A 13,968-nucleotide genomic window follows, 5' to 3' on the forward strand; every position below is an offset into this window, starting at 1 on the left:
ATTGTGGGAAGCAAAAAGTTACATGGTAAAATAAAACTGGGGACAAGAAAGCCGATCACGTGACTTAATCATGGGATTCTCCATAGCCTTTATTTATTTATGTTTGTTGTTGTTGAAGTACCATCAGTTACAATGTGTCTTTCTGGTGCACAGCACAATGTCCCAGTCATGCGTATATTTGTTTTCATATTTTTTTCATTAAAGGTTATTACAAGATATTGAACATAGTTCTCTGTGCTATACAGCAGAAAATTTTTTAAAATCTATTTTTATATATAGTAGCTAACATTTGTAAATCTCAAACTCCCAAATTTATCCCTTCCCACCCCACCTTCCCCAGTAACCGTAATATTGTTTACTATGTCAGAGAGTCTTTCTGTTTTGTATATGAGTTCATAGTGTCCTTTTCTTTCTTTTTTTTTTTTAGATTCCGCATACAAGTGATATCATGGTATTTTTCTTTCTCTTTCTGGCTTACTTCACTTAGAATGATGATCTCTAGGTCCATCCATGTTGCTTCAAATGGCATTATTTTATTCTCTTTTATGGCTGAGTAGTATTCCATTGTATAAATATACCACAACTTCTTTGTCCAGTTGTCTGTTGACAGACATTTAGGTTGTTTCCTTGTCTTGACTATTGTATATAGTGCTGCTGTGAACATTGCGGTGCATGTGTCTTTTCAAATTAGAGTTCCCTCCAGATATATGCCCAGGAGTGGAATTGCTGGGTCATATGGGAAGTCTATTTTTAGTTTTTTGAGGAGCCTCCATACTGTTTTCCATAATGGCTACACCAAACTATATTCCTACCAGCACTGTAGGAGGGTTCCCTTTCTCCACATCCTCTCCAGCATTTATTGTTGCTGGACTTTTGAATGATGGCCATTCTGACTGATGTGAGGTGATGCCTCATTAAAGTTTTGATTTGCATTTCTCTGATAATTAGTGATATTGAGCATTTTTTCATGTGCCTATTGGCCACTTGTATGTCTTTATTGGAGAATTGCTTTTTTAGGTCTTCTGCCCATTTTTGGATTAGGTTGTTTGTTTTTTTGTTACTAAGTTGTGTGAGCTATTTATATATTCTGGAAATTAAGCCTTTGTCATTTGCATCATTTGCAAATATTTTCTCCCATTCCATAGGTGGTCATTTTGTTTTCCTTATGGTTTCCTTTGCTGTGCAAAAGCTTGTAAGTTTAATTAGGTCCCATTTGTTTATTTTTGTTTTTATTTCTATTGCCTGGGTAGACTGCCCTAGAAGAACGTTGTTAAGATTTATGTCAGAGAATGTTTTGCCTATTTTTTCTTCTAGGGGATTTATTGTGTCTTGTCTTATATTTAAGTCTTTAAGCCATTTTGAATTTATTTTTGTATATGAAGTAAGGGAATGTCCTAATTTCATTGATTTACATGCTGCTATCCAGTTTTCCCAACACCACGTGCTGAAGAGACTGTCTTTTCTCTATTGTATATTCTTGCCTCCTTTGTTGAAGATTAATTAGCCATAGGTCTGTGGGTTTATTTCTGAGCTCTCTATTCTGTTCCATTGATCCATATGTCTGTTTTTATGCCAACACCATGCTGTTTTGATTACTGTAGCTCTGTAGTATTGTCTGAAGTCTGGGAGGGTTACTCCTCCAGCTTTGTTCTTTTTCTTCAATATTGCTTTGGCAGTTCTGGGTCTTTTGTGATTTTAGGATTGTTTGTTCTAGTTCTGTGAAAAATGTCCTGGGTAACTTGATAGGGATCGCATCAAATCTGTACATTACTTTGGACAGTACTCCATAGCCTTTAATATGTAAACATCTTTTGGAATGTCTGAGGTGAGGGGGAATGGTGTACATGTTTCTCAAACTAATCTGATCCTTTTATTATAGCAGATATCATTGGACTAGAACTCCAAAGAATAAACTTTGGAAGATGCAACTCAGCAGTACAGGAACTGCACATTTTTCCCTGGGTTGCACTGGGGCACAGGTGCCCTGGGTTGTAGAACTGCATTCTAACTATGGGTATTCATCCACCTCTATGCAGAAGTGTGCAGCCTTCTCTTCAGACCTCTGTCTTAATCATCCTCCTCAGTTCTCATAAGAGGACATCAGCCCTACTCCCAACTCTGCTGGCTGTTAAGGCTAATGGATCTGGCCTTATTTGGTGACAGAGAGTATTTACACTCCAAGATGTTCATCATAAACTCAGTTTTGAAAAATCTTTATGGAGGCTTCCAGACTAAGGTAGATTTACTCCATGCATCTAATTTAACCTACTCTAAAAAGCACATTAAAACTACAGGAAAGTTTTTTGGTTTGGGTTTTTTTTTTTTTTCACTGTATTTTGGTTTTGTTTTATCCAAAGCATAAACTAGCCAGGTCAGTAGGGGGAACAGAGCTGAGACATTAGGAACAATTTAGAAAGGAGATGATGGAAGATTGATCTGAGCTGGCTGAAGGCACTAGAATCCTAAACTGGCAGTGAGGGAAAGAGCCTGATTTATACAGCAGAATCCTCAAAAGGCTCTGGAACTCAGTGCCAGGAGTGTCTGGTCTAGGAGTAAAGGAAGTGGGTAGGGTGGGGATGGAAGTTTGCTAAATTAAGGAAGACTGGGTTTAAGCTAAGACACTGTTGGCTCCTTAAGATTCTCTCTCTGCCCACCCCCCAACCCCACCCCCTCTTCCCGCATCCAGTCCCCAGTGCTAGGCAACTGCCCTAAATCCAGAGGGATTATTTTCTGAAGAAAGGTTAAAAAGAAGGAAAAAAGTATTTCTAGCATGGATAACAACAGGCATAGCTGAGGACTGCATACTGTTCCGAAAACAGGGGATTAAGTATCTCTATAATTCAGGGTCCCAGCAGGAAACAGACTCTCAGAGGATTTCCCTGAGGGGAGTGCATTGAAGGAACTATTTATAAGAGGTGGGCAGGGTTAAGGGAACCCTGGGTGAGGCACCCAGAAACTAGCAACAGCAAGACCACTCCTAATCCTCAGAACAAGGAAAGGACCCACTGTCATGTCATAGTGCCTCCCATTAGCCAAACCCAAGTAGAAATCCGGAGCAAGGGGATCCAGGTGATGCAATTCTTAGAGAATGGTGTCCTAAGGCAAAGGAAGGGGAAAATGGATCTAGATAGGCAAAAAGAGGACAACCAGCACAGTGAGCTTATAAATACTGACTCCTGAGTGATGAGAGGTGTGGCTCCCTCCCTGACTAGGTTACCAGATCAAGTCTCCAGGAGAGAGATTTCCTAGCTGAGTCTGAACAAGGCAATGCTCTCCCTTCTCTCAGCTCTCATATTGTAAACAAGCATCCTTTTTGCAGTCTACTTCCTGCCATGTTTTTCACATTTTGTGCCTTTTTTGGGTGATTTTGCTGTTTAAAATTATCCCAAGGTAGTGCTTGCCCAGTGTCCCTACATACAGGGAGTCTGTGATACACCTTACTGAGAAAATGTGTCTGTTAGATGTGCTTCATTCAGGTGTGAGTTCTTACAGTTGACACCAAAAATGTGATTGATAAAAGAAAAAACTGATCAATTGGACTTCATCAGAATTGAAAACTTTTGGGGTGTGTAAGATCCTGCTAAGAGGATGAAAAGCTACCCTACAGACTGGGTGGGAGAAAATAGTTTACAAACCACATATGTAACAAAGGACCAATATCTAGAATATATAAACAACTCTAAAAATTCAACCTAAAATAACAGACAATCCAGTTAGAAAATGGACAAAAGACATAAAGAAACATTTCACCAAAGAGGCTAAAGATTTTCAACATCATTAACCATTAGGGAAATGCAAATTAAAACCACAATGAGATATTATGACACACCTACCAGAATGGCTACAATAAACAGTGAAAACACCAAGAGCTGGTGAGGTTACGGAGAAACTGGATCACTCATACAGTGCTAGTAAGCTCTTGAGAACAGTTTGCCAGTTTTCTAAAAACTAAACATGCAGCTTCCATATGATCCATAAACCGTACTAATGCACATTTATCCCAGAGAAATGAAGACTTTTGGTGACACCAGCATCATGCAGGGGTCTCAGCCAACCTTCCCTCCCCACTCCCCCCTTGTATGAGCTTTACTTCCATTCTGCAGGGCTGCTTTTAAAGGGTAAGGCTCTTTTACTTCAGCAAAAGTCTGTAAGGTGGCCCCAGAGTCAGTTTATGCTTATTACATTACTTTTCAGTTCTTATTCCCTCTGCCTCCAACCAGATTTCCCTCACTTCCTTGTGACTTCAACATATCTTTTGATTTGGGGGTAGGAGTGGGAGGTGGTATCTTACTAAATTTTTTTTCTTAGGGAGGGTCCTAAATATGTCATCCATTATGGTGCTGAGAAGGAGAAATCTATGGCATTTGTTTTATAATAGTCATGCCCCTTACCAGTCACTACTCTGAGAAAAGATGGAGGTAGAACGAACAGAATTACAAACATGAAACAGAGCAACCTGCAGAATATTATCGTTTTCCTCAACTAATCCTCTCAGATATCTTGAGTATACTGTGAGCCTATGAATTTCTTTAGAACTTGAATACATAGATATTAAGCACACAATTTTTGGTATCTGCTTTATTACAGGAATGTAGTGTTCATTTTTGTTGTTCTTTCTCCTCATCCATTACTTTCAATAACAAGACTCTTTATCCACATTTCCTTAATCAAGAGTATTAAGAACTTCCAGTTTTCTATTCTCCCTCTCATGGGAATAAATTTAAAACATCAATCAATTCACGAGGCCAGCTGATTTACTGCCACTTCTACATGATCTGCAGTATCACCACAACGTTGCTACTCCCCACCAGTCAACCCAACAAAGACTGACAAAAACTTCTGATACCACAGACACAAAAGATTTTGATATAACAATTACCTATTTAAGAACCAACTCTTCCTTGAAGGGATATGGGTGGCAAAATCAGAACTTAGCTTCAAATCTATCAGGACTTGGCTAAATTTACAAGGTTGCTAATCTTGGTCTCTAACAGGTAGTTAGCCAAATGTGCCTACTTCAGTAGTGCACTTAAACACCATCTTGGTCCCTTCTAAAAGCCACAAAAGGTCTTGAATTGATTTCTATTCTGTTTTATAGCACACTCCTGTGGCAGTGGTGTGTGAGATTAGAAAGAGGGAAATGGGAAATTGGGACACGGTTAGAAAGCAATAAAAATAAATCTAGTCATATGGAGAGACAGATGGTCTGAAGCAGAAATCATAGGACCAGTGTTTGGGAGGGATAAGTTAACCTCCTAGTACCTATTGCTTAATTTGGAGGAGGGAGAAAAGATGCTAGAATGTAAGCTCCACCAGAGAAAAAAAAATCCTCACTGATTTACTCCAGGTTCCTGGAGTGTGCCTGGCGCATAGCACATTCAATAAACACTGAACTAAATGAATTATGCACCGCTAGACAGAATATGGGAAAAGAGGAAAATTCTTTGGAACTAGGGGGCTGAATTTGACGGACAAGGGAGTCGCGAAACATCCCAGTGACAAAACCGAGCATCTCAGGAAGGGGACCTAGTTCTGGAGGAAAACTATGATTGCTGGAAAGTGTGGTGATCAAACCTGCACTTCTAATATGATCCAACCACATTAGCTTACTTGAACATGAGTTTCACCTACGTAAGGTGGGATGCAAATTCTCTCCAAATTCCAAGAATTGTCTAACCATGTAAAAAATTTTCTTCCCAGATGCTGTTTGCACACACTCCTTGCTCTTTCTGCATACAAACCCGAGGAGAGGCAGGTGTTGGCGGAAAAGAAGCCAGCATGTGATGGGCCAGAGCTATAACCCAAGCAGCTATAATGCTGCTTCAGTTGCAGCACCTGCTTAGTCTTCGGGCGTCCATCAAGGGGAGATTTGTTAGAAGATGACTTTAAAGTCACAGGGTGGAAACGAAACAAGAACAAGATCAGGAGCTGGTGTCTCTTTTTTTAATTCCTGGTTCCAGGCTATCCCTCTGGGGTGCAGCTGGCGCCAGCAGCGGAAATACGACCGCGCATGGATAAAGGTCGCCAGCTGAAGTGACGGTAACTAGAAGACCTGTAGGTGGCCGAAGTTTGATCTCGGTCGGATCCGCAACGTGCAGCTCAAAAAGCATTACGTCAGCCAGCACGAGCGCCGTCACCTTAGCAGGATAACGCCCTCTATCCACCACTAGACTCCGCCCCACCCTCCCCGTCACACACGCCCGCACACAAAGGCCAGAGGTCCCCTATGGGCACCACCTTGGCGTCTTACGTCTAACGGCCTGTCGTAACTGTCGTGCAAGAGAGGCCCTGACAGGAAGGGCACACAGGCAGCACACCCTACCCTGCTAGCCGGCATGCGCGCTCAGGTCCCTGTCGTAGGCCCTGGAGACCGGAGCCAATGAGGCGCGGTGACGTCACTGCGTATCAGTCCGCCGGGCGGCAAGGCGGATAGCCAGAGGGCGGAGCGAGCTCGGTTGCACCAACACCGGTACATAGGCGTGGACCGGCGTGTCCTTGGACTTAGAAAGCGGGACGTCCGGCTTGCGGGCGGAAATTCTTCAGTTCCGCGCGGTGAAAGAACGGTGAGCGCAGGGCGCGGAGGCCACAGCGGGTTGGAAGCTGAGCCAAGAGGGCGCGCGCCTGCGTTGGGGTTGTGCCGGTGGACTGAAGCCCGGGCGAGGCGGGCAGGGAGTGGCGGCCCCTGGCTGCGTCTGGCTTGAGGTGGGACACGACACCAACTAGTTAGTGGCATGGGGTCGGTCCGGGTCCTGAAAGCTCGGAGAGTCCTTGGTTGCAGATCCAACCGAGACGTGGGCCCTTCGTTGTCGGGACTGCGGGGTTGTGGCAAGACTTTCTCCGGGGTGAGGACGGTAGCTGGCGGATGGTGCTCAGCGCTTCCCGTCCTCTTTCCAAAAGAGCAAAACTGCTATTCCTCCAATTAGTCCTTTTTATTATTGGCCACCTGTCGTTTCCCCGAAGCCACCCCGCCCCCAACCTACTCAGGCATCTCGGAGAAATAGGTTTCATCAGTCTCCTTGAAACCGGCCTGGATAAATGACCTCGTGGTCGCCCTCGGAGATCTCAGAGCTGGGGGAAGGGGGTCCCTGGGAGACTTTGAAGCTTGCTGCTGCCCACACATCCACAGCAAGGCAATTTAGAGTGACCTGAGTCACCATGATCTCTTTTTTTGTAAAGATGTATCTTGCTTTAGTTTCAGAGAGAGGTAGCTTTAAATTGTAGTGTGAATGATTAGGCCTTCTTAAAAGTTGGAATTTTGGTAGTTTGGGTTTAATATAATCGCAGTTTAACCTAATCAGATTTGTGACTTTTTTGTGACCTTGACTTCATCTTTTGAGATGGTTTTGAACTAGGTTCCCTCTTTGCTCACTTGGACTCAACCTTTCATCACTTATACCCAGAGATGTGTTTTTAAGGAAGTTCTTTCAGATAGTATTTTTGGTATTATAAAATCTATTGTAAGTGTGCCTAGTAAAACAATATTCAATCTGGATCTAAATATTAAAGACTTGCAATGATTAAATGATGAAATGATCTCTGGTTTCCACTGTATTATTACTTGGAGAAAAAAATTAATAAATTGAGTCTTTCGTTTTTAGATTTAAAAATGGGTGATGTTGAGAAGGGCAAGAAGATTTTTGTTCAGAAGTGTGCCCAGTGCCATACGGTGGAAAAGGGAGGCAAGCACAAGACTGGGCCAAATCTCCATGGTCTGTTTGGGCGAAAGACAGGTCAGGCCGTTGGATTCTCTTACACAGATGCCAACAAGAACAAAGGTAGGAGGGGGACAGTTGTTAAATAACCCAAGCACAAATTGCATGAATGTAACCTATGGTAAACCCTTTTGCAGCAGTGTAACATACTTAACAATACATCCCTCCTTGTTTAGGCATCACCTGGGGAGAGGAGACACTGATGGAGTACTTGGAGAATCCCAAGAAGTACATCCCTGGAACAAAAATGATCTTCGCTGGCATTAAGAAGAAGGGAGAAAGGGCAGACTTGATAGCTTATCTCAAAAAAGCTACTAATGAGTAATAGTTGGCCACTGCCTTATTTATTACAAAACAGAAATGTCTCATGACTTTTTTATGTGTACCATATTTAAATCAGTCTTATACACTAGAATTCAGATCATGAATGGCTGATGGAATATTTCTGTTGGACAGACCTGATTTAAATAAGATTGGCTTGTGAGTAAATGAATATGGTCAGCTTTTTGAGTTTTGATAGTAATGTCAGTTCAGCAAGTATTATCACTTCTTTCCCCTTCTAAAGAGATGCTTGAACTTGGTTAGGGATGTTTTCAGGGAGATGGTAAATGCCTTCTCAGAACCTATAGGAGATTGGTTTTATATTTAGATTTCTATAACTGGTTATATTAATATATTTAAATATGGAGAAGATCCTTTCACTGTGTCATAGAACAGAGCAAGAGTCACCTGTGTTTCAAGTTGTCTTCATTACCCTGTTAAGGCAAACGCTGAAGATAAACTGACAATGTCCACTTTATCTTTTTGGTCTTAATTATGCCAATTTAATTAAAATTCTCTATCTGAAATATTGCCTTTTACTTAATGGAAGGCATTTTACTGTGGTTTATGTATAACATCAAATAAAGAATATTTAGCACTTTTCACATCTTATAGATCACCTTTAAAATCAGATGCTTTTAAAATTCAGTGTGACAAGATATGTTAGCCAACTTTGTGAATTCTTTACAAAGTCAGACTAAGTTATGATTCAGGATTGTTTTTTAAACAGGTATTCAGAAATATAACTGTAGAACTACTGAGTATGTGTGATTGGTAATGGTGCTTTAGCTAACTCATTAGAAGGGTTAAAGTGGAGAAGATACACCATCAGCACAAATTTGTAAACTATCTAATCATAAGGCTTAAGAATTAAAATCACAAATCATGACTTTTCTAATGTGCTTGATTTAATGACATACCAAAATGGTTGAAAAATACAGCAGCCTGAAACATGATGCAACATCGTTACTAGTCATAGTACTAGATTTTGTTTACTTAATTTTCTAGGACAGCCTCAACTAGAGCAACACTTCAGTAATCCACCTTTAAAAGTTTCTTTGGCCAGAATGAGCACTGCAGCATTTATGCCAAACGTGGATAGAAGAATGTGTTTCTACCATTTTTGTGGTATATAACAGTGTATAGTTTATGTACTAAGTTATTTCATACACAAGTTTGTGCAGTACCTGTTTAGAGTAGTCCCTAGAAATTTTGTGGAGGTGGGGGGCTTTAATTAATTTAACTTTGCATAGCTGCCAGTGGCTAGTATGTTGACAGCACAGGTCTAGAGTGAGCACTGTGCTCTATAACAAAAGTGCTTCCTCTGGACTCTATTTTCTTAATTAGGATTCTTATAAGTACACTAAGTGCCCTTGAGAACACTGATTCCCATTCCTGTTTCTAAATCTAATATGCTCCATAATTTTGCTACACACTTCACATACTCCTTTCGTAAGTTGGCAGTTTAGTTAGGTGGCATTCGTAGTAGGTAGGGATACACCTGTTTGTCATCCTTTTCCTGCACTTCAGTTTCTTCATAGACATTACATTGTTATATTTTTGCTTCAACCCCTAAAGACTGTTGTAAATTGAGAAGGGTGTGATGGAATTCTCATGCTTTCTAGGAAGAGGCCTTACCAGCAGCTTCCCCTCCCCAATTAACTAGTCTCAGGCTGTTTAAAATCAGTCAAGATCACAAGAGTAAACCAAAACCAACTTACCTACAGTGGAATGTGTTCATTTCTACTGGTGAGTCTTTTGGCTCTCTGTCATATTAAAATACCTTGAAAGCCAAGTAAGATATCACTGAGCATAGAATAAGAGTGACTATTAAGGTATAGTTCATACAGGCAAGGCTGATGCCTGGCAGCATATAAATACACCACTAAAGTGATTAGGAAGTGTATTTTCCTGATGAGTCTCCTGTGGGTAGTGCTGGAGTACACACTGAACTGCTGCTTTGGCTGTATATTTTGTGCCCCACACTGGCCATTCGTTGTCTTGGTGTTCACGTACAAAAATTAGATTTCTGCTTACTTAATATCACTTGGATTCCAGATTTTCTTATTTGGAGTTTGAGGTATTTGAAAACTGGCCGTACCCTCAGGTTCTCTTGGTTTATTCAGAAAGCTAAACAGATGTACTCTTTCTCAAAGGGTAAATACGTGTCCAGGTTTTTAGGAGGAACTTAACTGGTAGTCTCACTGTATCACCAACAAAGTATAGCTTCCACACATAGAAATCCACAAAGGTAAGAGGACCAATGTGTGGTAAATGATACGTCATTGACAGTTTTTTAAATGGCAAAAGACTGACTTGCTAGAGCTTTGATTAAGTCAGCTATTTTAGTCACATTAAAGAAGTCTCAGTGTGTTGGAATTGGAAGAGATCTTAGAGATTCTTAGAATCCAACTGCACCATTGTGCAAGATGAGAGGTGAAATTAACCTTAGCTCAGGGACTTATGGGAACTGCACAGCTGGTAAGGCTAACAGAACCTGGTAGTCCAACCTAGCAGATCACTTAGAGGAGGGGAACTGAGGCATACGGCAGCTACCTGGGTTTGGGGAGGGATCGGCTTGGCCTAGTATTATAACACCCCTACACTGAGCTCTGAAGCCTTCCTCTTGAGGGATGGAGGTATTCCGTGGGCAGAGACAAGTGGCCTGGTGGGGGACATAGCCCATTCCTTGTTAAGGGTGTTGCTCTCTTCACCTGTGTTACGAGGAGCCCTCCTGCCTGGGAGCTTGTTCCTTGAGGATTGCTGGGCCCAAAGTGGCCATAACCAAGTGCTCTTGCCCCACTGACCTGGTTATAGAGTCCTCACTTGGGGGAGGGGAGCATGCCCTGCCTCCTTCCATCCCTCTGGATTTGTTACCGTTTTACACTTAACACCTGCCAATGAAGATTATCTACACTGGAAAAAAACTGGCTGATGAACAGCATAGCTGAAAACACCACCAAGATACTCTTGAGTATAATTTGGTCTAATCTTTTACCAGACATACTAATGAGCTGCTTCCTTTTTCCTTTTTCTTCAGTTTATTAGAAATACACGTATATTCCACATTGGTGCTATTAAATATGTGCCTATAGCTTGAACAGTATATTTTGAAAAAGGATCATTGGACTAGTTGATTTCATTTGTGGTGTAACAGAGAATGCTGGGTTTGGGATTGGAAAAATTGTGCTTAGAGTAGAGGTTAGTAAGCAGCCCATGGTCCCAAAGTTTTTGTAAGTGAAACTATTGGAACATGATCACTTTTGTTCATTTATGTCTTATCTGGGTCTGCTTTTGTGCTGCAATATCAAGTTGAGTAGTTGCAACAGACTTTATAGCCTTCAAAGCCTAAAGTACTGACTGGTGCTTTACAGAAAAAATATGTGTGATTTAAAGTTTTGCACAGTTGTGTTTTTCACCACCTGGAGAAAAGGAGTAATCTGTACCTCATAAGACTGCTGCTGAGCATTCACTGAGCGATATCTGTGAAAGCTCTTAACTGGTAAGCACTGTAATACTTGTTCTATTTATTTTATATCCTCTTCAAATTCCTTCAGAGTCACAGTGAAAAATTACTGCTTCCAAGGTTAGCAGAGACCTAGTTGTCATGTCTAGCATTATTTTCTATTCTCAGTTGGCTCTGATGACCCTAGGACATTTGACACCCTTGACTGCTCTAATTTTTTTTTACCTCCCTCAGCTTAAATTAATTTCACATGCTCATGGAATAAAATGTATAGGCATCATAAAATCTCTATGCACATGTAGCTGTTACCATCTGTGAGTAACAAATCAGCATGACACTTTGCCCAAATTCTAGTCCCATAACTAAATTGCTTTATAGTCATAGGGTGTATTCACATCTCATTTATCCTCACTAACTCAAAAGGTATTCAGAAGAATTGACCCTATTTTACAGCTAAGTAAAGAGGCTCAGGTTATTACTGCCAAGGGTCACATACATAGGTGCGGTACCTTGCTAGTATTACATAAGCTGGCACTGCCTTTTCATGGTGCTTTTCAGAACGTGGTATCACCTGAGTTGTCTCTGTTAGCCTCTTTACAGAGCTCCCACACTTCACTTACTAAAGACAGAGCTCTCTCCAGGCCTCCGCACTTCTGTAGCCCTCGCAAGTGGAGTTGGCTTGTCTTCCACGCTGTCCACAACAGAGGCCTCGTGGTCTTGGCATCTTCCAGATCATTACTCTTCCGCCTGTGAGAAATTCATGACCCTTTACAGTTGTCTGCACTGCTGGACCTTCATCACATTACTGAGAACGTCAGCACCTAGGTTGTGTACTCCATTACAACTTTTTAAAAAATTAATTCTACTGGTAATAGCTGCATACAAGTGAATAAGTGACCCATCCTTAATGTCATGTATCTTCAATATTTTTTACTTGATTTTAATTCTGAGAACTTCTTTCATATGGTTACAACTTAGGCTTGTCTTTGCTCCAGAACTATTTCACCTCTAAAATTAGAAATCCCACTATGCCAGTGTGATCACAACCTTCTATCACTCCATGTCTCTCTCTCTCTCTCTCTTTTTTTTTTTTTAGTTCTTATTTCTGTTGTTTCCTTGAACTTGTCAAAAACCTCCAGGCCCTGATCATTCCCTTAGGGCCTCCTTCCCTTAGCCAGGTTCTCAGTTTATCTTTTCAGTCACTGCATTGCCTGCATCCCCTACCTTTGCCCTCTGTGTTGCCTTTTGTGGCATCTGCTTTGCAAATACCCGGTCATCTGCATTCTCAGTTTCCACACCTGATCTGAGTACTCTTTGGGAAAATCACATGCTCCTGCCAATCAGCACCACTGTAAACTTATCTCTGGTTCAACTGAACCAGCAGAAACCCTGTGCAACTGTTCTGTTACATATCTGTTTTCTTCCTGTCTTCCTTGTGGTTAATTTAGTAGGTGATCATGCTCCTCAGGCTTATCTCACCCATGTCCCCTGCTCTCACATTAATAGCCTTGCCTCCCGTTTTAGATATGAATTCTCTACTTCCTGAATACATGGAAGGTTTTTGTCATCCCCCATCCTTACCTTCAACAGTGTTGTTCTCAATTGGGGATATGATTCAGAGCGTTCAGTTAGATCAGAACGTAGCTCCAGATGTTGCAGACACTCCAGCATGGTCAATCTAACACCCATTCCAAACCCCCTTGTCCTCTGCCTCCCTCTCCCATGGAAGTTGGAAGAGAAAAATGCTTGCTTTCATTTCAGTGCAGAAACTTTGCATTGGGAGCTGCACTCCAACAGAACAAATAGACTGCAAAAGTTCTGGAAATTATAGCTTTTCTTACTCAGTTTATAAATTTAATGAAATTGTAGGTATCCCTGCCTGAATCCGGCAGGGTAATACATCTACACCAAGAAATGAGAACTCTTTCCTGCCTGAAGATTCTGATAGCTTTCTTTCTATTTTCCACCCCAAAGTAGATCAGGTAGGTCACAACCAAGGCCTGTGTTCAGGTAAGGTATGTGATTTTTAATGGATCTTCTCAGTTGGAGCAGTTGCCCCCCCTCCATCCACACTGGTTCTCCAGCAGAATACCTTGAAAGTCAAGAGGTAATGCCTTTACACTTGGCCTTCTACACAGCAGGCGCCATATCTAAATCCAGCTCTGAATTCACAGGAAGACAGGGAACTGCCCTTCAGGACACAGCCACTTCTCCCCTCTTTTGGTCCCTCTCCTATTTCCCTGACCATTCCTTCTTAACCTCATTTGTAGGTTTCTTTGTCCCCTCTCAAAGAGACTGCTGATTGCCTGCTTGATATCCATTTTCCTCCTCACTTTTAGTAACAGAACTTTGGTTTTTTTTTAGGGTGGTAATATACCTATAGAAGTTTACACTGCCCAGCTTCCCTAGGTGTGGTCAGCGAGTCAAGTGAAAGTGAGTTGGGTGGGACTTCTGGGAAGAGCTGGCTCA

At 41.6% G+C, this 13,968-nt stretch overlaps 1 protein-coding gene across 2 annotated transcripts; it reads left to right on the forward strand.

Annotated features, from left to right (window-relative positions):
- The first annotated feature begins 6,406 nt into the window (after positions 1–6,406).
- On the forward strand, positions 6,407–8,931 carry LOC105095080 (cytochrome c). 2 transcript variants are annotated; one of them, XM_010987198.3, is made up of 3 exons: positions 6,407–6,563; positions 7,599–7,775; positions 7,889–8,931. In XM_010987198.3, exons 2-3 carry the CDS (start codon positions 7,607–7,609, stop codon positions 8,035–8,037), a joined length of 318 nt encoding a protein of 105 aa, XP_010985500.1. In that variant the 5' UTR covers positions 6,407–6,563; positions 7,599–7,606; the 3' UTR covers positions 8,038–8,931. The 2 variants fall into 2 exon arrangements, with proteins under 2 accessions (XP_010985500.1, XP_010985501.1); XM_010987199.3 differs by lacking the exon at positions 6,407–6,563 and adding an exon at positions 6,564–6,702.
- Positions 8,932–13,968: the final 5,037 nt, after the last annotated feature.

This window comes from Camelus dromedarius, chromosome 7 (genome assembly GCF_036321535.1).
Source record: "Camelus dromedarius isolate mCamDro1 chromosome 7, mCamDro1.pat, whole genome shotgun sequence".
Classification (NCBI taxonomy): domain Eukaryota; kingdom Metazoa; phylum Chordata; class Mammalia; order Artiodactyla; family Camelidae; genus Camelus; species Camelus dromedarius.